Source organism: Ranitomeya variabilis, chromosome 2 (genome assembly GCF_051348905.1).
Source record: "Ranitomeya variabilis isolate aRanVar5 chromosome 2, aRanVar5.hap1, whole genome shotgun sequence".
Classification (NCBI taxonomy): Eukaryota; Metazoa; Chordata; class Amphibia; order Anura; family Dendrobatidae; genus Ranitomeya; species Ranitomeya variabilis.
This window is the reverse complement of record NC_135233.1, coordinates 819,660,055-819,685,854: the sequence shown is the minus strand read 5'-3', so window position 1 is coordinate 819,685,854 and position 25,800 is coordinate 819,660,055. Positions and strand designations below refer to the sequence as shown.

General features: G+C 46.0%; 1 protein-coding gene across 1 annotated transcript in view; it reads right to left on the bottom strand.

Moving 5' to 3' along the window:
- Positions 1 to 25,800, bottom strand: part of COL21A1 (collagen type XXI alpha 1 chain) — a 614,795-nt gene that overhangs the window by 211,349 nt on the left and 377,646 nt on the right. Inside the window, exons 14-15 of the mRNA XM_077290009.1 lie at positions 13,737 to 13,790; positions 13,593 to 13,646 (exon numbers count right to left, since the gene is read on the bottom strand). Coding sequence (XP_077146124.1) covers positions 13,593 to 13,646; positions 13,737 to 13,790 — 108 coding nt within the window. The remainder of the gene's footprint in view (positions 1 to 13,592; positions 13,647 to 13,736; positions 13,791 to 25,800) is intronic.

The window sequence follows — 25,800 nt, the reverse complement described above, 5'->3', positions numbered from 1 at the left end:
GGTCTGAAGGAGAGGAAACTCTCCTTCAGGCCCTGGGATCCATATCAATGTAAAAAATAAAGAATTAAAATAAAAAATAGGGATATACTCACCCTCTGACGCGCCCTGGTAGTAACCGGCAGCCTGCTTTGTTTAAAATGAGCGCATTCAGCACCTTCCATGACGTCACGGCTTCTGATTGGTCGCGTGCCGCTCATGTGACCGCCACGCGACCAATCACAAGCCGTGACATCATTCTCAGGTCCTAAATTCCTAATTCTAGGAATTTAGGACCTGAGAATGACGTCACGGCTTGTGATTGGTCGCGTGGCGGTCACATGAGCGGCACGCGACCAATCAGAAGCCGTGACGTCATAGAAGGCCCTAAACGCGCTCATTTTAAGCAAAGAAGGCTGCCGGTTAACAGCGGTGAGGTGCAGGGGCCTCCGGAGAGGTGAGTATATCAATATTTTTTATTTTAATTCTTTATTTTACACATTAATATGGATCCCAGGGCCTGAAGGAGAGTTTCCTCTCCTTCAGACCCTGGGAACCATACAGGATACCTTCCGATACTTGGTGTCCCATTGACTTGTATTGGTATCGGGTATCGGTATCGGCGATATCCGATACTTTTCGGGTATCGGCCGATACTATCTGATACCGATACTTTCAAGTATCGGATGGTATCGCTCAACACTAATCATAAATTAGATACAGAAAATGTATTGGATCCTTTTTTGGAGTCTTATATATCATTAAAATGTAACCCAAAGCATGTAATACTCTATGGCAGAGGTCCCCAACCTGTCTGACCTTCAGAGCCACATTCAGTTTTGAAAGAGGGTCACCAGCCACATCCAGTTCCTGCCCCACTCTCAACAGTGACACCTAGAGCTCCCTATTAACAGGTGGGGGTTTCTTCCCACATTCCAAAGACATACTGATAGGGAATTTAGATTGTGAGCCCGATCGGGGACAGCGATGATAAGGAGTGCAAAATGTAAAGCGCTGCAGAATAGGTTGGTGGTATATAAATAAAGAGACTGTTATTATTTATAATGACAGCCAAAACTTTACCACTGAAATAACACAAAAGCAGTATGCCAAGCTCCAGGGTTTCCCATCTTACCCCCATTCAGATCTGCTCTTCTGTGCATGGCTACACACAAGTCACCATCTAGAGATCTAATCCTAACAGCCATTTGCTACACCTGGTGCTAATGCACCAAGCTGTGAGCCACACATCACGGGCCCGCGAGCAACAGGTGGCTCTCGAGCTACAAGTTGGAGACCCCTGCTCTATGGATAGCAAATACCATCGAAAAAAAGTAATCTCTTTTTTTGTAGTGTTATATGCCGCTGAAAATGTAACACAATGCATTTAATACTCTATGGATAACAAAGTCAATCCGGAAATGTTTTTACATTTTTTCAAGTCTTTTTGGAATGTTATAAATCACCGAAATGTAACAAAGCATGTAATACTCTATGGATAACAAATTCAATCCAGAAAAAATTTTTACAATGCTTTTTTGGAGTGTTACATACCTCCGAAATGTAATTCAAAACACTTAATACTCTATAGAGGACTAACTTAATCCAGAAAAAAAGTCAACACTTTTTTTGTGTGTTATATATAAAACCCGTGATGAGGTAATGGGACCAGCCAATCACAGTAATGCCACTACTGAGATGACTACGGCATTACAGTGACTAGCAGGCAATCCCTGCATGCTTACTGGCTGTGTAACAAGAGCAAAACATGCGAGCACTGGCCAATGCTCGTCAAGTGTCGAGCACATCAAAACATCTAGATACTTAAGTGATATCCGAGTATCACCGAGCATGTTTGCTCATCCCTACTTACTATATAAAAACCTGCTTTTGATCATTTTAAATACTTAACCATTTTTTTCTTTTACAATTTTCATTAGTCTCATTAAGGGACTTGAAAATGGGATATTTTCATCATGTAAATAATACAATGAGCTAAGTATGTAGTGCAACCTACCGTATTTTCCGGTGTATAAGATAACCCCCAACCTTTCCAGTTAAAATATAAAATCTTCTTAAAAGTCAGGGGTCTTCTTATACGCCATGTGTCATCTTATAGGGCGGGTGACCAATGTGCATATGGTGGAGAGGAAGTCTCACAGGGAAGGTGTAAGTGGAGTATCTCCCTATTACCTCATTGTGGAAGCGATGCTCTCTGTGCTGGGGGGCGGTGGCGGAGGCTCTTATTTGTGCAGCATGGGGTCCCTGTGCTGGGGGCAGCGGCAGCTCCTCTTTGTGCAGTGTGGGGGCTCTGTGCTGGGGGGCGGCGGCGGCGGCCAATTTTCGTGCAGCGTCGGGGCTCTGCCAGCATTTCCTCAAAGCCCGGAAGCTCCGGCAGCTTCATTGCTGCGATGCAGTGGCCTCCGGGAAAATGGCCGCTGGGGGCAGCGCATGCTCAGATTCAGATCTCACTACCGTAATACTTGCACACTACACCACACAAATATAATATGAAAAAATAGCAAATTTTATTTGGTACACCATAGCAAAAACATAAAACATAAGTAAAATAATACAGGAGCCACACCATATATAATATAAATAGGATGCCACAAGAGAGATAAATATATCCAATGCACCCAAGACAATATAAAGATGTAATAATAAGGTGGAAAACCCCAAGATAACCCTGAATATGCTCAAAGCAGGATATAACCTACAACAATAGGAACAGACGACACCAACATAGAAACAACCTAATGATCAGCATAGCCCAAATCCGGTCATGGCTGCTACACATGCAAAAAAATGTACAATACATATGGCACAAAGGCCAAAGCATGTGTTTAATGAGATAAAGGTCAGCCAAAGTTAAATATAAATGAGCCACAATAATAGTGTGGATCAGAAGGTTGTAAAGTAAAAAAGTATACCCAGATGTTGGAAGTAGAACTTCCCAAGGTAAAGTGGAGCGTCCAACCAAGTGGGGGACAAGAAAGATGGAAGTCAGAGTGGAACGCCGCTAGAAAGACCCTGAAGTAATATGCTCTTGTAATAACTGCAAAGTGTATTGTGAAGTCCCCATGATGGTGTCTTTCAGCGTGTATGATACAGAACCCTTAGGGTAATTTTTTAAAACATTTGTACATTGTGCAATGGTCAAATTTCTACTCTCAATCTCTATATTTTCTATTATTAGAATTTTTTTATTGTGTTGCCCTTCTCATGGTCTCTTTAACCCCTTCGTGACATAGTACGGTGCATTTCATATCTCCCCCTTGGACGTGGGCTCCGGCGGTGAGCCCACCTCAAAGTCGGGACATGTCAGCTGTTTTGAACAGCTGACATGTGCCCGCAATAGCGGCGGGTGAAATCGCGATTCACCTGCCGCTATTAACTAGTTAAATGCCGAAGTTAAACTCTGATAGCGGCATTTAACGTGCGTTTCTGGCCATCGGGCCGGAAATGTGCGCATCGCTGACCCGTCACATAATTGGGGGTCAGCGATGCATCGGCATGACAACCAGAGGTCTCTTGAAGACCTCTATGGTTGTTGATGCCGGATTGCTGTGAGCGTCACCCGGTGGTCAGCGCTCATAGCAATACTGTAATTCCACTACATAGAAGCGATTGCGCAATTTTTTAATCTTTTTTAAGCAAAATTTGGAATTTTTTTTACCACTTAGATAAAAAAGAACCTAGACTTATTTGTTGTCTATGAACGCATAATGACCTGGAGAATCATAATGGCAGGTCAGTTTTAGAATTTAGTGAACCTAACAAAAAAGCCAAACAAAAAACAAGTGTGGGATCGCACTTTTTTTGCAATTTCACCACACTTGGAATTTTTTTCCCGTTTTCTAGTATACAACATGGTAAAACCAATGTTGTCGTTCAACAACTTGTCCTGGAAAAAACAAGCCCTCACATGGCCATATTTACAGAAAAATAAAAAAGATATGGCTCTGGGAAGGAGGGGAGCGAAAAACAAAAACGCAAATACAAAAAAGGGCTGCGACTTGAAGGGGTTAAGAGTCTATCTGGTAGACTGATGTTGTTTTTTGGGTCTGCACTTGGACATTTTGGAACATAAATACATTAATATGCTTCACACAATTCTTCATGTTTCAGCCTTACACAATATAGAGGGAAATTTGACATGATACCTCTGTTAGCATACACCATATTCTGCTCATATACACAGCACCCCATTAGGTTGGCAGAATGCCTGGGTACAAAATCTGTTTCTGACAGTGAAACCATTGGCCCTTCCCCTGTGCTACATTGTTCTAACTCTGCTGTCCAGGAAGGAGGCGCTGAGGCCTCCAGTTCACAACCTGCAGTTGCACAAACTCAACAGTCATCAACCACATCCAGTTTGTTGTCCCAGCGCAGCGTTCAGTTGTCCCTTGTCAGCATACAGGTCCTTCTCAAAAAATTAGCATATAGTGTTAAATTTCATTATTTACCATAATGTAATGATTACAATTAAACTTTCATATATTATAGATTCATTATCCACCAACTGAAATTTGTCAGGTCTTTTATTGTTTTAATACTGATGATTTTGGCCTACAACTCCTGATAACCCAAAAAACCTGTCTCAATAAATTAGCATATCAAGAAAAGGTTCTCTAAACGACCTATTACCCTAATCTTCTGAATCAACTAATTAACTCTAAACACATGCAAAAGATACCTGAGGCTTTTAAAAACTCCCTGCCTGGTTCATTACTCAAAAACCCCATCATGGGTAAGACTAGCGACCTGACAGATGTCAAGAAGACCATCATTGACACCCTCAAGCAAGAGGGTAAGACCCAGAAAGAAATTTCTCAACAAATAGGCTGTTCCCAGAGTGCTGTATCAAGGCACCTCAATGGTAAGTCTGTTGGAAGGAAACAATGTGGCAGAAAACGCTGTACAACGAGAAGAGGTGACCGGACCCTGAGGAAGATTGTGGAGAAGGACCGATTCCAGACCTTGGGGAACCTGAGGAAGCAGTGGACTGAGTCTGGTGTGGAAACATCCAGAGCCACCGTGCACAGGCGTGTGCAGGAAATGGGCTACAGGTGCCGCATTCCCCAGGTAAAGCCACTTTTGAACCATAAACAGCGGCAGAAGCGCCTGACCTGGGCTACAGAGAAGCAGCACTGGACTGTTGCTAAGTGGTCCCAAGTACTTTTTTCTGATGAAAGCAAATTTTGCATGTCATTCGGAAATCAAGGTGCCAGAGTCTGGAGGAAGACTGGGGAGAAGGAAATGCCAAAATGCCTGAAGTCCAGTGTCAAGTACCCAGTCAGTGATGGTGTGGGGTGCCATGTCAGCTGCTGGTGTTGGTCCACTGTGTTTCATCAAGGGCAGGGTCAATGCAGCTAGCTATCAGGAGATTTTGGAGCACTTCATGCTTCCTGGCACCTGCTCACAGTGCCAAAGCCACTGGTAAATGGTTTACTGACCATGGTATTACTGTGCTCAATTGGCCTGCCAACTCTCCTGACCTGAACCCCATAGAGAATCTGTGGGATATTGTGAAGAGAAAGTTGAGAGACGCAAGACCCAACACTCTGGATGAGCTTAAGGCCGCTATTGAAGCATCCTGGGCCTCCATAACATCTCAGCAGTGTCACAGGCTGATTGCCTCCATGCCACGCCGCATTGAAGCAGTCATTTCTGCCAAAGGATTCCCGACCAAGTATTGAGTACATAACTGAACATTATTATTTGATGTTTTTTTTGTTTGTTATTAAAAAACACTTTTATTTGATTGGACGGTTGAAATATGCTAATTTATTGAGACAGGTTTTTTGGGTTATCAGGAGTTGTAGGCCAAAATCATCAGTATTAAAACAATAAAAGACCTGACAAATTTCAGTTGGTGGATAATGAATCTATAATATATGAAAGTTTAATTGTAATCACTACATTATGGTAAATAATGAAATTTAACACTATATGCTAATTTTTTGAGAAGGACCTGTATATGTCTGTTCACAAATTTTTAGTTAGATAAGGGAATACATTTTCCTTGGCAATTTACATTGTCCGGTGCTGGACAAAGACCATTGCTGACTTTTCCAGGCTCCTAAATGAGACTTGTGTCTCTTTATTAAACTGTTGCTTCCATTACATTTTCTATATTTGGGTCCTTACAAAAAAATGGTGGTGGGTATTGGCCAGTTTTTGTATATTTTAAGCACGCCTAAGAGACTGGGTTAATATGGTCCACAGACCTATTCAGGCCGAAGCCTTACACATATTGGAACATGGTCATTACCATGCTAAGGCCTTTATCTGTCCTCTGTAGCACTGCCTGTCACCTGAGTAATGCTCTCCACAGACCTTGACACTCTCTGGGACATATCATCTAATTACTTCATTGTTGCTCAAAGCCAAGCAAAAGATACATTCTGCCTGGTTGGGTAGTTTCCAGAAAAAGCGTGCTAGGTGTTGAGTTCCCACCGCTGCACAGGGGGAATCTCAAACCATGTCCACTGCGGTCTCCCATTCTCCTCCAGCCACAGTGGAACCTGCTCAGCAGAGACGTCGATCCCAGCACCTGACTCAAGCTGATACTGTGCGCTTGGGTACTGCTGCCTTTGCCGGGCTCTGCCTTTGCAGGCTCTGCCTTTGTAGCCAGCACTGATCAGCAGCGAGCAGGCATTTCAGGGACTAAGTCCTGCTTTTCCCAGGCTGAGCATGCCCACGGGACAACCTCCCATTGGAGGTCGGGGTCACATGCTCAGGTCCTGTTGCTGCTCCTATTGGACCATCAGAAAGGTCCCGGAGGGCTACGACTATAAAAGGTTCTCATGGCCGCTTGGCCATGCGCTAGTGTAAAACTTGTTAACTTGTGTGTGTGTATGAATGCCTGTCGATCAGAGGCGTAGCTAGGGTTTCAACTTAAGGGGGGCGAAACATCTGAGTGGGCCCCTAACCAGCTAACCCTGATTACAGCTACGGTTGTGCACTCTAATTGTGAATATAGGGGAACCTCACAATATGACCCTACTGTTATTGAAAATAAATCTATATACAAAAACGAACATTGACTTTACCGCCATATTGTGACCATATGCAACTTTGATGGTCACAATACTCTGGGTGCCCCTATAACAATAATGCTTAAGTGCCCAATTAACATTTAATAATGTTCCCTAAGTTCCCCCATGTACTGCTCCATTATACACAGTCTAAGGCCCCACAGCTCCCCTATACACAGTATGATGATTCTATAACTCCCGTATACACCGCATGATGTTCCCACTGCTCCCCTATAGATAGTATGAGCCCAATGCTCCCCTATACACAGTATAATGCTGACAGAACTCCACTAGAGAAAGTATAATGCCCCCCAGAGCTCCCCTATATACAGTGTAATGGGCCAACAGCTCCCATATGCACAATATGCCTTCACAGTTTCCTATACACAGTATGATGGGCCCGCAGCTCCCTTATACACAGTATGATGTCCCTTACCGTTCCCCTGTACACAGTATGATGGGCCCGCAGCTCCCGTATACACAGTATGATGGGCCCGCAGCTCCCTTATACACAGTATGATGGGCACGCAGCTCCCTTATACACAGTATGATGGGCTCACAGCTCCCGTATACACAGTATGATGGACCCGCAGCTCCCTTATACACAGTATGATGGACTCACAGCGCCCGTATACACAGTATAATGGACTTGCAGCTCCCATATACACAGTATTATGTGTGCACAGCTTCCTTATACACAATATGATGGACTCACAGCTCCCTTATGCACAGTATGATGGACTCACAGCGCCCGTATACACAGTATAATGGACTTGCAGCTCCCATATACACAGTATTATGTGTGCACAGCTCCCGTATACACAGTATGATGGACCCGCAGCTCCCTTATACACAGTATGATGGACTCACAGCGCCCGTACACACAGTATAATGGACTTGCAGCTCCCATATACACAGTATTATGTGTGCACAGCTTCCTTATACACAATATGATGGACTCACAGCTCCCTTATACACAGTATGATGGACTCACAGCGCCCGTATACACAGTATAATGGACTTACAGCTCCCATATACACAGTATTATGTGTGCACAGCTCCCGTATGCACAGTATGATGGACTCACAGCTCCCTTATATACAGTATGATGGACTCACAGCTCCCGTATACACAGTATGATTGGCCCACAGCTCCCTTATACACAGTATGATGGACTCACAGCTCCCTTATATACAGTATGATGGACTCACAGCTCCCGTATACACAGTATGATGGGCCCGCAGCTCCCTTATACACAGTATGATGGACTCACAGCTCCCTTATACACAGTATGATGGGCCCACAGCTCCCTTATACACAGTATGATGGACTCACAGCTCCCTTATACACAGTATGATGGGCCCACAGCTCCCGTATACACAGTATGATGGACCCGCAGCTCCCTTATACACAGTATGATGGACTCACAGTGCCCGTATACACAGTATAATGGACTTGCAGCTCCCATATACACAGTATTATGTGTGCACAGCTTCCTTATACACAATATGATGGACTCACAGCTCCCTTATACACAGTATGATGGACTCACAGCGCACGTATACACAGTATAATGGACTTGCAGCTCCCATATACACAGTATTATGTGTGCACAGCTCCCGTATACACAGTATGATGGACCCGCAGCTCCCTTATACACAGTATGATGGACTCACAGCGCCCGTATACACAGTATAATGGACTTGCAGCTCCCATATACACAGTATTATGTGTGCACAGCTTCCTTATACACAATATGATGGACTCACAGCTCCCTTATACACAGTATGATGGACTCACAGCGCCCGTATACACAGTATAATGGACTTGCAGCTCCCATATACACAGTATTATGTGTGCACAGCTCCCTTATACACAGTATGATGGACCCGCAGCTCCCATATACACAGTGTGATGGACTCACAGCTCCCTGTCATGATTTGGATGCCCCGGTCATTTACTCATCCTCCGGCGTATTCACTATTTTGTGGCACTGCTGCAGTGCCGCGGCTCAAACTTGTGAGCGCAGCTTCTGACTGGCCAGAAGTGAGAAGCTAAGTCACAAGCGCTCAATGTAAGACTATGAGGCTATGTGCACTTGTTGCGGATTTGTGCAGATTTCCCGCGGATTTCCTGTGCTTTTTGTGCAGATTTCACCTGCGTTTTACCACCTGCGGATTCCTATACAGGAGCAGATGTAAAACGCTGCGGAATCCTCAAAAAGAATTGACATGCTGCAGAAAATAAAACGCAGCGTTTCCTTGTGGTATTTTCCGCACCATGTGCACTGCGGATTTGGTTTTCCATAGGTTTACATGGTACTGTAAACCAGATGGAAAACTGCTGCAGATCCGCAGCGGCCAATCCGCACCGTGTGCTCATAGCCTGAGAGTGAGAAAGAGGCCAGAACGAGGCTCCCACAGACTCACACTGATTAGTGACCTCTGCGCTGCTCCATGAAACACTGGAGCCTCGGACAGGTCACAAACTGCAGGAGATGGAGCCGAGCGGAGACTAAAACAGATGAAGACGCCAGAAGGTGAGTATCAGACAGAGGGCAGGGGACGCGGATTGTCAGCACCGCTCCAGCAATGAAATAAAAAATAATGCTGGAATGGTGCTGTACATGTGATGCAGCTCTTGGTTACTGTATGGGGGCTCCTTATACTAATACTCATAAAAGACCCAGGTGGTCCGTATCAAAAGCCCCCTACCCCCCATCTCCAGCCTCCCCAGACAGCAAATATTATGTGATGGAGCACATATAATATCAGAACTAAACATTATAATATTCAGCCCCAAGTACCCTGTCCCCCCTCCCCCACAGTACCCCCATCATCTCACATCCACCCCTCAGTGCCCTGTCCCACCTCACCCACCTTCTGCCCTCACAACCCCCAAATGGTCTCACATTCACCCCCCAGTGCCCTGTCTCCCCTCACTCACTTTCAGCCCCCACAATACCCCAACGGTCTCACAGTGACATACCTGAATTTAATAACCCTAATAAGTTCCATCCCCAGCACTTACTGGTAACGTTTGCACTGCAGGCAGGACCAGGAAGTGTTGAAATGCAAGGTGTGGGCACTAGGACCCAGCGTGCCTGAGCCAATCCCAGCGTGCACAGAGTGAGGAAAACTGCAGCAGGGGAAAAGCTTCATGATCAGGTCAGACGGGCGAAACTATTCACTGCAGGGGGGAGACTGCAGCCGCCACTGTGCTAGCAGCGTGCAGCTTGTCAGATGGGAGCAGACATTATACTGCTCTGCTCCTATGTGGTGTTCTGCCTCCTCCTCACAGAAGTGGCCCTGCCCTGGCTCCCAGTGGGCCCCTTCATGTGACAGGGCCCGGGGCGACGGCCCCCTCTGCCCCCCCAGTAGCTACGCTACTGCTGTCGATGGATGAAAGCTCCGAATCATTCCCATCCCTAGTGTTGTTGCCTGCTCGCGAATGGTAGAGCTACCTAGCACCCAACAGTGCTATCATGCACATTAGCGCAAGATACTAATCTAGTTAGCAGCGACCGTCAGAGTGGCACCGAGCGCAGATAGTGCGCTTTCCTGGCCCTGGTTAGGGTGGCTATTGGTGTCCACCAGAGCAGTGATGCATGCACTCCTGTGCCGTAAATGTTTAGTTTAATTGATTCCCTGGCACCACAGCAGCGGTGTCGAGCTCAAGAGATCTAGAGGGACTCTTACCCTGAGTCTTGGGGCAGAGTTCTGTGTCGCCTTGCTTGCATTCTCTGTGCAGTATTGCTGCCCTGTGACACAACAGGGTTTACTTCCTTCATACCGAGTGAAGCTAACCCATGTGTGTACTCACATTATACCACCATATAGTCTGTCATTACCAAGCAGCAGGTGACTTAGCTGCACGGTGGACCCCGGACTGCGAACGAACGCACCTTATATCATCTCTAATTATTTTTTGGTGTATTCCGCCAGTCCTAACAAAGTGCGTAGGCTTGTGCAGATTGGTCAATGGCACCTCTGTCTCTTTCCCTTGAGGAGGCCGCCTCCAAGTAAAATGAGGCTTGTACATGTTCCAGACAAGGGTTTCAGGCCTGAAAGACTGACCTCAATGCAGGCCCTTGCTTGCATACACTGTATTCCGAATTTAATTCTAATACTTTTAGTGTCTGCTAGAATCCAATTTACTGATATTGATGATACAGCTCCCCCAACTTCTGTATTATATTCACCGTACAAGGGCTTCACCCACTATGACAGTGGTTCCATTGGGATCCGGTGGCAAAAATGAACTGTGGACCTTACAAAATGCAGGTTTCACAGCACATGGTGGCACTCTGCTAATTGCCAGCGAAGGCCGCATAATGACATGGTGGTGGACATGGTGGTGGTAGCGGGCGATGCCCAAAATTCAAATGGGCATATTTGAAATTGCATTGTAAAGGGATGGGGAATATGTATTACACTATCTTGCTAACTATTTGAGATCAGGGAGGGTCCTCCCAAATGTAGGAGTAAGATCCCTCACAAATGTTAGAGTAAAAAAATAAAGCCAAAACGCTCTGTGTGAATATATGCTAAATGTGAGGTATAAATTATTATTTTTATTTTATTTTTTTATTTCGCATTATATACATGTAGTGTATATACTCGTATATAAGCCAAGATTTTTAGCACTTTTTGTGTGCTGAAAATGCCCCCTTCGGCTTATACACGAGTCATTGACCAGAAAGCCAGCGGGGGAGGGGGAGCTGCGGAGCAGCGGCAGTAGCTGGCTAACAGAAGACATCATACTCATTTCCCTGGTGTAGTCGCTGCATCTCCGTCCATGCATCTCCGTCCCGGTGGCTCTTCCTCTGCTGAGCAGTTATGTGGTACCGCTCATTAAAGTAATTAATATGCACGCATCTCCACTCTCATAGGCATGGAGCACGTATTCATTACCTTAATGAGTGGTACCATGTGACCGCTCAGCACAGGAAAGCTGCCACGCTGGGACAACGGAGATGCAGTGACGGCGTGAGGAGAGTGAGTAGGACGGAGGGGAGTGAGCCATGCATACAACAATGGGATGGGGGGTGAGTCATGCGGGATCGGGGAGCCATGCATACAACAGGGGGAGCCACACATACCAGGACAGGACGAGTGGGAGCCACACATAGCAGGACAGGAGGGGGGGAGCCACACTTACCAGGACAGGAAGGCAGAGCCACATGCCAAGACAGTGATGGGGGAGCCACACATAGCAGGACAGGGATGAGGGGACAATGCATACCCGGTTTATACTCGAGTCAATAAGCTTACCCAGTTTTCCATGGCAAAATTAGGTGCCTCGGATTATATTCGGGTCGGCGTATACTCGAGTATATGCGGTAATTATGAGGGAAATAATGTTTCTTAGCATGTTTCCCTTTAAAAAAAATGTTTGGTTTGTTTGGTAGGTATTTTTAAAAATCCATATAACCGATGCAATAGTCTGACAACCTTATTCCCAGATACCATATGCGAGTCAGAAAGGCATGCAGGCATCTTCTCCATGCTGTTCCCATTTAGTTTTAGCTCTTTCCCATCCATTTCAGATTTTTTCTCAGGCCCACAGACCCGTTTGTTGGGTCCAGCAGAAAAATATTCTGCTTTCCTATTGACTTGCATTGCATTCGTTACGAATACTAGAAATTATTTGTGACGATTTTCCCAAATCTGAATATTTCACTATTCGATCATCACTAATGGTAACCCATTTAAACCTAGTGATCGCATTGTGAGAGGCTAATGGGTTACAAAGGCAGCACTCTCCATATTTCAATCTTCTCAGATGCTGCAATAGCTATTTCAAGAACAGAGTTAATCATCTTATTGAAATAAAACGGGAACACTTTTTTTTAATGCATTTAAAGGCTAAGCCTTGACTACATGCCAACATATATTGCAGGTGCCAGCAGGTATTCATCCACAGGATAATAGTAGGGAAAATGACTTTGGATATAGTCATGTATCTCCAATTATTCACATTAATTTAAACACTAGTAGTTTAAACTGAAATTCACGGAGTGCATTACCGCCGACATGCATATTTTACCTATTCCCTTTAAGTCACATAAAAACTGTGAAAAAAGTTTATACTAATTATAAAGATTAAGTGATATGCACATAATGATGAGACAGCACATACTCTGTACAAGAGAGGCTAGATTTATTCCTACAGGGTTTAGGATCCTAATCAATGCTGTAAATTACCTCCAAGTCTCAGCTCATTGACAAGGACAGCTCCTTTCCCCTGTATGTATCCCCAGTGTCCCTAAATGTTTCATCCAAATTCCTCAACTCCTCAGGGATTTTTTAATTTTTCAAACATATGCCAAACATATGGTTATGCAACCTAGTTCCTTCACCCCTCTGTGATTTTTATGATAAATTCGGCAAGTAATAATATTTTCATGAAATATCTACACGCTCACTAAAAGGCCATGCAAACAAAGGATACACAAAAAGATATTTGCACTAACAACTTGCAGTTGTATTTTATCTCACAGTGTTCACAATTCTAAACACATATTGTGCATAGTAGTTAGCTGTGCTAAATGTAAAAAATATGGAAAATTACCTTCTCTCCATGGTAGCCTGGCATGCCATCTTTTCCATGTATTCCTTGCTCTCCCTTTTAAAATGGAAGACTGATAATCAAAATCCAAACGACACTATTAATAATATTGCAAAAAAAAACATTTTATTTAAAATATATACTCACAGATCTCCCAGGCTTTCCAGTTGACCCACTATTTCCTTTGTCTCCTTTCACACCCTAAACAATGAATGTGTAATATCAAGCAGTATTTACATTTGGGTTTAAACCAAATTATTCATTTAAATAAAATCACAAGTTCCTAATGCAGAAGTTTTTTTTATGTTTTAAATTATGTATTTAGATTGATTGAAGACAGATTTTGCCTGTGAATTGATAATTAGGAGGATTTCTCTGATATGTTACAAAGTTTCTTATTTTCATATGTATTATTGATTTATATACATAATGTGTATGTATTGTTAGTAGTGTTGAGCATTCCGATACTGCAAATATCAGGTATCGGCCGATATTCGCTGTATCGGAATTCCGATACAGAGTTCCGATATTTTTGCCATATCGGAAATCGGAATCGGAAGTTCCTATAGTGAAATTATGCAGTAAAATGAAGTGTGGGCGATGCGTGGGCAGAGACTGCGTGTGTGCTTGTGCGGGCAGTGTCTGTGCGTGACCGTCGGGCTCTCTGCGTGTGTGTCGGGGTTCTATGCGGCGTGCGGGGGGTCTCTGTGCGGCATGTCTCTGTGCGGCGTGGGGGGTGTCTCTGTGCGGGGTCTCTGTGCGGCGTGCAGGGTGTCTGCGGCGTGTGGGGTGTCTCTGTGCGCAGTGTCTGTGCGTGACCGTGGGGCTCTCTGCGTGTGTGCCGGGGCTCTATGCGGTGTGCGGGGTGTCTCTGTGCGGCGTGCGGGGTGTCTCAGTGCGGGCATCGTCCGATGGGACTACAAGTCCCATCGGACGATGCCTGCTACACTGACAGTGATTGACACATTAGCCAATGATGGGACAGTAGTAGTCCCATCATCCGGCTAATGTGTTGAATGATGAAAAAAAAATACTCCATACATACTACATACATACTGCATACATACTACATACCTACATACTACATACCTACATACTACATACATACTACATACTACATACATACTACATACATACATACTACATACATACATACTACATACATACATACATACATACATACATACTACATACATACTGCATACATGCTACATACATGCTACATACATACTACATACATACATACATACTACATACATGCTACATACATGCTACATACATCCATACATACTACATACATGCTAGATACATACTACATACTGCATAGGAGGCCAGGCTTAACTAAACAGACTGAGGATAGAAAAGGTATCTTTGCGGTCAGCATAAAACACTAACAAAAAACCACGCAGAGTGTGCAAAAGAAACCACCGCACCGACTCACGGCGCGGTGGTGCCACTCTGCATCCCAGAGCTTCCAGCTAACAGAACAAAATCATGGTAGCAAGCTGGACAAAAAACAATGATAACAAATAAGCTAGCAGAAACTTAGCTTTTGCTGAAGTAGACAGGTCATCTGAAAGATCCAAGAGAACTGAACCAGTACTAGGACATTGACAGCTGGCATCAAGTAACGATCTGAGTGGAGTTAAATAGAGCAGCCAGCCAAGGCCTCAACGAGATCAGCTGGAGAATGAATCTCAGAACCAGCAGCTCCACTCACAGCCACCAGAGGGAGTCCATGAACAGAACTCGCCGAAGTACCATTCATAACCACAGGAGGGAGCTCGAGAACAGAATTCACAACATACTACATACAGTACATTCATACATTACATACATGACATACATATACTGTAGACATACAGTACATTAAACATAGATTACATACTCACGATTACTTGTCATTTTGATCCCTGAAGCCAGTGTCATCTGCAAAAAATATGAAAAAAACAAACAACCAATATACTCCCTGTCCGCAGAAATCCACAAGTGTCCCACGACGATCTCCCATAAAGAACGGCAGCAACAGCTGTTGCAACCACTCTCTAGGGGCTCCAGAAACACAATGACGGAGGAAGGTATTCCTCCGCCGCTGTAAAAAAAAAAAAGTCCCTAGTCTCACTTTATGGCATTGCTGTATGAGAAATTCTCCCAGGCAGCAATTCCCATAAAGTGAGACTTTGAACTCAGGTAACCTCAGTGATACACTGCAGGAGCCATTGTCTCCTGTCAGTGTGTCACTGAGGGTCCTATAGAGCAGTGACATCACCCGATGTCACTGTTCTATAGGGGAGATCATCGTAGGACACTCGTTATTAATTGGACTACGGCGGACAGGTAGTATGCGGTTTATTATTTTACGTTTTTTGCAGGCGCTGAAGTATGGTAAGTATGGTGAAATGAAGAATATTAAAATACTTTTTCCTAATGTGTGCATGTTTTATTAACCGTTTCTTACTATTGGATTAATAACGGATAGGCGTCTAATTGACCTCTCTCCGTTATTAACCCGGCTTAATGTCACCTTACAATAGCAAGGTGACATTAACCCCTTATTACTAGGGTTGAGCGACTTTTACTTTTTTAAGATCCAGTCTGGTTTCGTGAAACCCGACTTTCTCAAAAGTCGGGTCGAGTGAAATCGGCCGATTATCGCGAAAAGTCGGGGATCGACCGAAACACGAAACCCAATGTAAGTCAATGGGGAATCAAAGTCGGCAGTGAGTGGAGGACAGGAAAACACCAACAGTGCCCATTTTAATGTCAAAAACATCAATTCTTGTCACTTAAGCTTGTGAATCTTAATTTACCTTATAATAATAGTTAGGCATTGAAAATTGGGGGTCATTTGACTAAAGTTGTGGGGAGGGGGGTAGGGCTGGCTCAAGTTTTTTGTGGGCCCAGGAAACGCGGACTACGTCACGGCGGTGGAGCCGGGAGAGGTAAGTATTAAAACTTTGCAAGTGCTGTGATCCTGAGCAAGCATGGGGGGCCAACTTGTTCGCATTGGCACTGGCACAGGGCCTCTCAAAGTACGGTGGTGTGTTTGACAGCGGGGGCGCCTCCCACCGGCAGAGACACTTTTGCATACTATGAGGGGCCCTGTGCCAGTGACATCGCCAACGAGTATGCTCCCCCACCTGATGAAGGAACCTGCATTTTCATCTGCACCTTCCTCTTTGTCCCCGTGTAAGGTGGTATAGTATGCGGGAAGGGGAACCTGACTTTCAGCAGGGTCAGATTCTGGCTGTGTAGAGTGCAAGGAGAATGTAGTGGTCTGGGTCAATGTACCAGCAGACTCATCTAGCAGTGGCTGGGCACTGGGCAGGATGAGGAGGAAACAGAGATATAGTCCCAAAGAATAAAGTAGGCTGAATGCAGTTCAAAATTGGTAACAGGAGCAGACAGGCGGCACTGCTTTGTTCATTGGAGAACACCAAGCAGCGGCAGACACCGTTAGTAGGCCCAACCAAACAAGTAGGCCAAATGCAGTTTAAAATTTCCTATAGGCCGAAAGCCTGAAGACTGAAGCTCAGCTTTGTTCAGTGGAGGAGACAAGCAAGGAGCGGCAGACAACGTTAGTAGGGCCCAACCAAACTAGTAGGCCAAATGCCGTTTAATATCTGATATAGGCCGAAAGCCTGAAGATTGAAGCTCAGCTTTGTTCAGTGGAGGAGACAAGCAAGGAGCGGCAGACACCGTTACTAGTGCCCAACCAAACTAGTAGGCCAAATGCAGTTTAATATCTGATATAGGCCGAAAGCCTGAAGATTGAAGCTCAGCTTTGTTCAGTGGAGGAGACAAGCAAGGAGCGGCAGACACCATTACTAGGGCCCAACCAAACTAGTAGGCCAAATGCAGTTTAAAATTTCCTATAGGCCGAAAGCCTGAAGACTGAAGCTCAGCTTTGTTCAGTGGAGGAGACAAGCAAGAAGCGGCAGACACCGTTACTAGGGCCCAACCAAACTAGTAGGTCAAATGCAGTTTAAAATTTCCTATAGGCCAAAAGCCTGAAAACTGAAGCTCAGCTTTGTTCAGTGGAGGAGACAAGCAAGGAGCGGCAGACACAGTTAGTAGGGCCCAACCAAACTAGTAGGCCAAATGCCGTTTAATATCTAATATAGGCCGAAAGCCTGAAGATTGACGCTCAGCTTTGTTCAGTGGAGGAGAACACCAAGCAGCGGCAGACACCGTTAGTAGGCCCAACCAAACAAGTAGGCCAAATGCAGTTTAATATCTGACATCGGATGAAAACTGAGGCTCAGCTTTGTTGAGTGGAGGACAACTGTAATGGGAGGCAGACACAGTTAGTAGGCATAAATAAGAAAGTAGGCAAAATGCAGTTCAAAATTGGTTAGTGGAGTATACAGGCGGCATAGCTTTGTTCAGCGGAGGACAACTGTAATAAGTGGCTCAGACAGACAGAGTAGGCCTACAATTAAAAAAGGTGGCTAATTGCAGTTCAAAATTTGTAATAGGAGTACACAGTCGGCATAGCATGGTTCAGCGGAGGAGGACAAGTGTAATTAGTGGCTCTGACACACTGAGTAGGCGTAAAATAAAAAAGAACAATATATGCAGTTCACAATTGGTAAGAGGAGTACACAGGCGGCCTTGCTGGGTTCAGCGGTGGAGGACAACTGTTCTGAGAGTCTGACACAGTTACTAGGACAAAATAAATAAGTAGGGTAAATGCTGTTCTACATTGGTAAGAAGAGTACACAGGCGGCCTAGCTTGTTTCGGGGGGGACAGTTGTAATGTGTGGTGCCGACAGACAGAGGCCTAACCTAAAAAAAGGTGTCTAAATGCAGTTCAAAACTGCTAGCAGGACTAACCAGGGGGCCTAGCTTGTTTCAGGGGGGGACAGTTGTAATGTGTGGCACCGACAGACAGACAGACAAAGGCCTAAAATAAAAAACGGTGGCTTCATGCAGTTCTAAACTGCTAGCAGGACTAACCAGGCGGCCTAGCTTGTTGCAGGGGGGGGGACAGTTGTAATGTGTGGCGCCGACAGACAGACAGACAGAGGCCTAACCTAAAAAAAGGTATCTAAATGCAGTTCAAAACTGCTAGCAGGACTAAGCAGGCGGCCTAGCTTGTTTCAGCGTGGGAGGACAACTGTTTTGAGAGGCTGACACAAATAAGTGAGTAGGCTACATGCAGTTCACAATTGGTAACAGGAGTACAGAGGTGGCATAGCTTTGTTCAGCGAAGGTCAACTGTTAGAAGTGGCTGACACAGTTAGTAGGCCAAAACACTAAAGTGGGCTAAATGTCAGCCAAGGAATTGGTCATAAATAAACTGGTGGCATAGCGAGGTACAGGGGTGGGCTCCTCTGCAGAGTTGCAGACAGGGGTAGTTGGCGCAAAGTATTAAGCGGTCTAAATGGAGGCCAGGGCCCCTGTATATTTTTACTATCATCGATCCTTTCAACAAAATTGTTATTGCAGTGCCATTTAAGGATTTAACAGCACAGACTACACAGTGGTGGGGCAGGGAGAGGTAAGTTTTGCAAGTGGTAGAGCACAGTTCGAGCAGGGGGGGACACTCTCTCGTGGGCGGCAGTACTGGCCCAGGGCCCCTCATATTACGACGGTGTGTCTGACGTTGGTTGTGCACCACCACCGTCAGAGACACTTCATTGTACTATGAGGGACCCTGTGCCAGTGCCGTGGCCCAAGAGTGGGCACACCCACCTGTCCAGGCAAACGGCACTCGCATGGGTGCTTGCGCCACGTTGTGACCACGGCCCTGTGGGGGGAGTCAGCCCATTTAGGGAGGTATACAAATGGCCTATGGTGGACATTCGGCACCTGCAAATGGCGGAATTGGAGCAGTCAGTAAGAGCAGGCCAAAAACAAGAAATGTTTCTGGCAAGCTACGTGTCAGCAGGGGAAGGTGGGGCAAAATAATTCGAAATCCATGATTGGTTCATTTTAATGAAGGTTAAATCATCAACATTTCAGGGAGCCAGACGTGTCCTTTTTTCTGTCAGTATTGAACCTGCAGCACTGGAGTCTCTTTCTGAGAGCACACTAGCAGCTGGGCAAGCGAGCTCCTGTAATGCATATTCTGCCAATTCGGGCCAGGTGTCTAGTTTAGATGCCCAGTAATCAAAGGGGAATGACCTGTGAGGGAGAACATCGATAATGGCAGAAAAATGGTAACCATACTGGACAAATGCTGTCGACTGTCGCTTTGAATCGATGCAGCAGTACCTGTCGTGTCAGCGGTCATTGCGAAATCACTCCACAACCTGGTGAGAAATCCCCTCTGTCCAATGCCACTTCGGCTTTGTGCACATCTAGCACCTCTGCAATGTTGCCCCCTACAGCTCGTGTGAGAACCATCAGTGCCGCTGTGTGCTGGGAATGCCTGAACCAAACGGTCTACAAGAGTTGCTTGTTTGGTAGCTAATATTTGCTCAAGGTTCTCATGTGGCATGATATTTTGTAATTTGCCTTTGTATCGTGGATCCAGGAGGCACGCCAACCAGTAATCGTCATCAGTCATCATTTTGATAATGCGGGGGTCCCGTTTTAGGATATGCAAGGCATACTCTGCCATGTGGGCCAAAGTTCCAGGTGTCAATTCACTGCTTGTGCTGGGTTGAGGAGCACTTTCTTGAATATCTACCTCACTTGTGGCCAGCAAAAACCCTTTACCTGACATTGCAATGCCACCAGTTTCTATTGCCCCCTGAGAAGCATCCTCCTCCCATAAATATTCAGCCCCATCATCCTCCTCCTCCTCTTCATCTGCCACCTCGTCCCGGAGACTTCCCTAACCAGACAATGGCTGACTGTCATCAAGGCTTCCCTCCTCCTCGGCCGCAGATGCCTGCTCCTTGATGTGCGTCAAACTTTGCATCAGTAGACGCATTAGTGGGATGCTCATGCTTATGATGGCGTCGTCCGCACTGACCAGCCGTGTGCATTCCTCAAAACACTGAAGGACTTGACAGAGGTCTTGGAGCTTCGACCACTGCACACCAGACAACTCCATGTCTGCCATCCAACTGCCTGCCCGTGTATGTGTATCCTCCCACAAATACATGACAGCACGCATCTGCACGCACAGCCTCTGAAGCATGTGCAGTGTAGAGTTCCACCTTGTTGCAACGTCTATTATTAGGTGGTGCTGGAGAAGATTCAGTGATCGCTGATGGTTAAGCATATGGCTGGAGTGGACGGGCAACCGGCGGATGTGCGAGCAAAGTCTGCACACCTTCAGGAGCAGGGCTGGTAAATCAGGGTAATTCTTGAGGAAGCACTGCACCACAAGGTTCAAGGTGTGAGCCAGGCAAGGTATGTGTTTCATTTCGGAAAGGGCTATGGCAGCCATAAAATTCCTTCCGTTATCACTGACTACCTTGCCTGCCTCAAGATGTACACTGCCCAGCCATGACTGAGTTTCTTGCTGCAAGTACTCGGCCAGTACTTCCGCGGTGTGTCTGTTGTTGCCGAAACACTTCATTTGCAGCACAGGCTGCTGACGCTTACCACTAGCTGTTCCATAATGGGACACCACGGGTGCAACACTGGCAGCTGCGGATGGAGTGTTCGTGCGACTGAGCTCTGTGGACAAGCTTTCACTTCTGGAGGAAGAGGAGGTGCAAACACCTACAGCCAACTGTTTCCTAGACCGTGGGCTAAGCAGAACTGTGCCATTATGGCTGTCCCCTGTGGACCCTGCATCCACCACATTAACCCAGTGTGCCGTGATGGACATGTAACGTCCCTGGCCATGCCTACTGGTCCATGCATCAGTTATGAGGTGCACCTTTCTACTGACCGAGTGCCTCAGTGCATGGACAATGCGTTCTTTGATATGTTGGTGGAGTGCTGGGATGGCTTTTCTCGCAAAGAAGTGTCGACTGGGTAGGTCATAGCGTGGTACTGCGTAGGCCATCAGGGCTTTGAAAGCTTCGCTTTCAACCAACCAGTAGGGCATCATCTCTAACGAGATTAGTTGAGCAATATAGCCGTTCAAACCCTGTGTACGCGGATGAGAGGAAGAGTACTTCCTTTTCCTATCGAGAGTCTCTGGTAGGCTGAGCTGGACTGGAGAGCTGCATATGGTGGAACTAGTGGGGGTGGTGGTGGACATGGCAGATTGAGAGAGGCTTGGTGATGGTATTCTTGATGTGGGCCTACCTACAGTGTTTCCAACCAAGAACCTTGTGATTCCCTGACTGCTTTGGCCTTGTGACAATACCTGCACTGGTGGTGTCATAACCGGTGGGCTTCCAGTGAGGGAAGCAATGTTGCATTGCTGACTAACTTCAATTTGAGCAGGTGCATCAACGGTATGGGAAGTTTGGTAGTTAGTCCATGCTTCCAAGTGCCTGCTGGTTAGATGTCCACGCATGCACATTGTATTTAAACTTTGTAGATTCTTCCCTCTGCTAAAGGTCTTGGAGCATTTCTTACATATAACTTTAAACTGGTCATTCGGATCTTGGTTAAAAAATTGCCACACTGCATTCGTCCTACTATGGAATACCTTTTCAGGCTTTGCACGCCATGCTACTGTCACCGGATTGCAACACTGTCCTACACCTGTTGTGGTTTTTGACACACGTTTTGGGCCTGATGCAGGCCTGCCAGATGAAAGCTGTTGCGATGTTGATGCCTGCTGCGGCTCATCCTCCTCCACTTCAGAGCTACTGCTCATCTTGTAATGGGCTGTGATCTATTTCCCTTTCTAACCCTGGCACGGTATGTGTAAAGAGCTCCATGGAGTAAACTGTAGTGTCGCCTGACGCATCCTTCACTTTTGCTTTGGGTGAAGGACACAAGGAAGCGACTTGTTCCTGACCATGAGCATCCACTGACGACTCGCTGCTTTTAAATTTGGAACTTTCGGAAGAGGAGGCGAAAGAGCTAGAGGCTGAGTCAGCAAGGAAAGCCAAAACTTTTTCCTGCTGCTCCGGCTTTAAAAGCGGTTTTCCTACTCCCAGAAAAGGGAGCCTTCGAGGCCTTGTGTAGCCAGACGATGACGCTGGCTCAACAACTCGAGCCTAAGGTGCTATTTTGCTTTTCCCACTACCACCAGATGCCCCACCACCACCACCATCACCATCATTACCAGCTGGCAATGACCGCCTCATTCTTAGGAAAATGTAACCAAACTAATAACCATTATATGGTACTGTAAAACAAGGTAGAAGGTGTATGTAAACTTGTTGTGAATTTAAATCTCCCTTTCTATATGTGTGGGGGTCTGCTGCAAAATTCAGGCCCACTGTATTACACTACACAGTTTGAGTGGCAGAAAGTGGCTGGCAGATATGCCACAAACAGGACTGATGCAGATGCACTCAGTGGCAATATAAATCTCCCTTTTTATGTGTGGGAGAATGCAGAAAAAAATCAGGCCCACTGTATTACACTACACAGTTTCAGTGGCAGAAAGTGGCTGGCAGATATGCCACAAACAGGACTGACGCAGATGCACTCAGTGGCAATATAAATCTCCCTTTTTATGTGTGGGAGACAGCAGAAAAATCAGGCCCACTGTATTACACTACACAGCTTGAGTGGCAGAAAGTGGCTGGCACATATGCCACAAACAGGACTAACGCAGATTCACTCAGTGGCAATATAAATCTCCCTTTTTATGTGTGGGAGAATGCAGGAAAAAAATCAGGCCCACTGTATTACACTACACAGTTTGAGTGGCAGAAAGTGGCTGGAAGATATATCAAAAAATACAAGGGCTGTAGTAGAATTTCAATCTCCCTACAATGATCAAAGGACAAGTATGGCAGCAATAAAAAGGACTGCTGCACACAAGAGTGTGGACAAAGAAACAAGAGAACTGTGCTGAAAGAAGCAACAGGATTTTTGCTTTGAAAAAAGCAGTTGGTTTGCACAGCGGCGTACAAACAGCAATGCAGCTATCAGGGAGCCTTATAAGCTACAGAGCTGATGCACAGAAATCTAGCCTCCACTGTCCCTGCAAAGAAAAGGTGGTGTTGGACAGTGGAAATCGCTACAGCACAAGCGGTTTGGGGGTTAATCTTTCCTCCCTAACAATATCCCTGCTTCTGACAAAGCTGTAGCAACCTCTCCCTATGCTCAGATCGGCAGCAGTAAGATGGCGGTCGGCGTGCACGCCCCTTTATAGCTCCTAGGCTATGAATATCAGCCCGCAGCTGTCTGCGTAGCCTTTCTGGCTATAAAATATAGGGGGACCCCACGTCATTTTTTTGGGGGGTCCCCCTATTTTAATAGCCAGTAAAGGCTACGCAGACAGCTGCGGGCTGATATTCATAGCAGGCTACAAATATTGGCCCTCGGCCGTCGGCTTTCCCCCTCTGGCGCAGAAAATTGCGCGGGAGCCCACGCCGTTTTTTTCTGTTTTTTTTGTGTTTTTTTAAATTCAATGCTCATAAAGGCCTGTTTCACACTTGCGTCGGTACGGGTCCGTCGCTATGCGTCGGGCCGACGTACCGACGCACGTTGTGAAATTTGTGCACGCATCCGCTGCCCATTCTGAAGTGCGGGGAGGAGGGGGCGGAGTTTCGGCCGCGCATGCGCGGTAGAAAATGGCGGACACGATGGACAAAAAAACGTTCACTTGAACGTTTTTTCGTGCCGACGGTCCGCCAAAACACGTCATGTAGTTTTTGGTGCAGTTTTTGGTGCAGTTTTAGGGTATGTGCACATGTTGCGGATTAGGCTTAGGAATTTCTGGTGCGGATTCTGTCTCTCCTGGCAGAAAACGCGCCTGCGGTTTTTTGTGCGGTTCCGCAGCATTTTTTTGTGCGTTTTTGCTGTGGTTTTCTTGCGGATTTGCTGCGGTTTTTACCCCTACGGTTTTCTATAATGGAGTGGGTACAAAAACGCTGCAGATTCACAAAAAAGAAGTGACATGCTACTTCTTTTAAGCCGCAGCGTTTCCACAGCGGATTTTCTGTAAATCAATTGCGGATCTGCAGCGTTTCTGCACCTCAAAAAACGCTGCGGATCCACAGAGAATCCGCATCGTGTGCGCATACCCTTAGATGCTGTTTTTGATGCGGTTTTTTTATGCAGTTTTTGTTCCGTTTTTTGACCGGTTTTGATGCATTTTTTGGAAATGGAAAATGTTCATGATTTGAATGGAAACATGCATGAAAAAATGGATTCGGAGGCCGGATTCATCATTTCACATCTGTTTTATCCGTTTTTTGCTGGATCCGTCGCTGTGCGTTTTTTCGCTGGACAGAAAAACCGTTCCTCTGTATGTGTTTTCCGTTGGCAGAAACAGCTTTTTTGATGGATCCTGCAAAAAACGGATGAAACATGTGGCCATCCGGCGGAAAAAAACGGATCCGGCGGAAACAAACCGATCCGGCGGAAAAAACGGATCCTGCAAATGTGCTCGCAGGATGCGTTTTTTCCCATAGACTTGTATTAGCGACAGATCGCGATGGAAGGCCACACGGCGCATCTGTTGTGCAACGGATCTGTCGTGTTTTGACGGACCGTCGGCAGAAAAAACGTTCAAGTGACGTTTTTTTGTCCATCGCGTCTGCCATTTTCTACCGCGCATGCGCGGCCGAAACTCCGCCCCCTCCTCCCCGCACTTTAGAATGGGCAGTGGATGCATTGAAAAACTGCATCCGCTGCCCACGTTGTGCACAAATTTCACAACATGCGTCGGTATGTAGGCCTGACGCATAGCAACGGACCCGTACCGACGCAAGTGTGAAACAGGCCTTTATGAGCATTGAATTTAAAAAACACAAAAAAATGGAAAAAAACGGCATGGGCTCCCATGCAATTTTCTGCGCCAGAGGGGGAAAGCCGACGGCCGGGGGCAAATATTTGTAGCCTGCTGTGAATATCAGCCCTCAGCTGTCTGCGTAGCCTTTACTGGCTATTAAAATAGGGGGACCCCCCTAAAAAAATGACGTGGGGTCCCCCTATATTTTATAGCCAGAAAGGCTACGCAGACAGCTGCGGGCTGATATTCATAGCCTAGAGAGGGGCCATGGATATTGCCCCCCCCCCCCCCCGTCTACAAATACCAGTCCGCAGCCGCCCTAGTAATGGCGCATCTGTAAGATGCACCAATTCCGGCACGTAGCCCCTCTCTTCCCACTCCCATGTAGCAGTGGGATATGGGGTAATAAGGGGTTAATGTCACCTTGCTATTGTAAGGTGACATTAAGCTGGGTTAATAACGGAGAGGCGTCAATAAGACGCCTATCCGTTATTA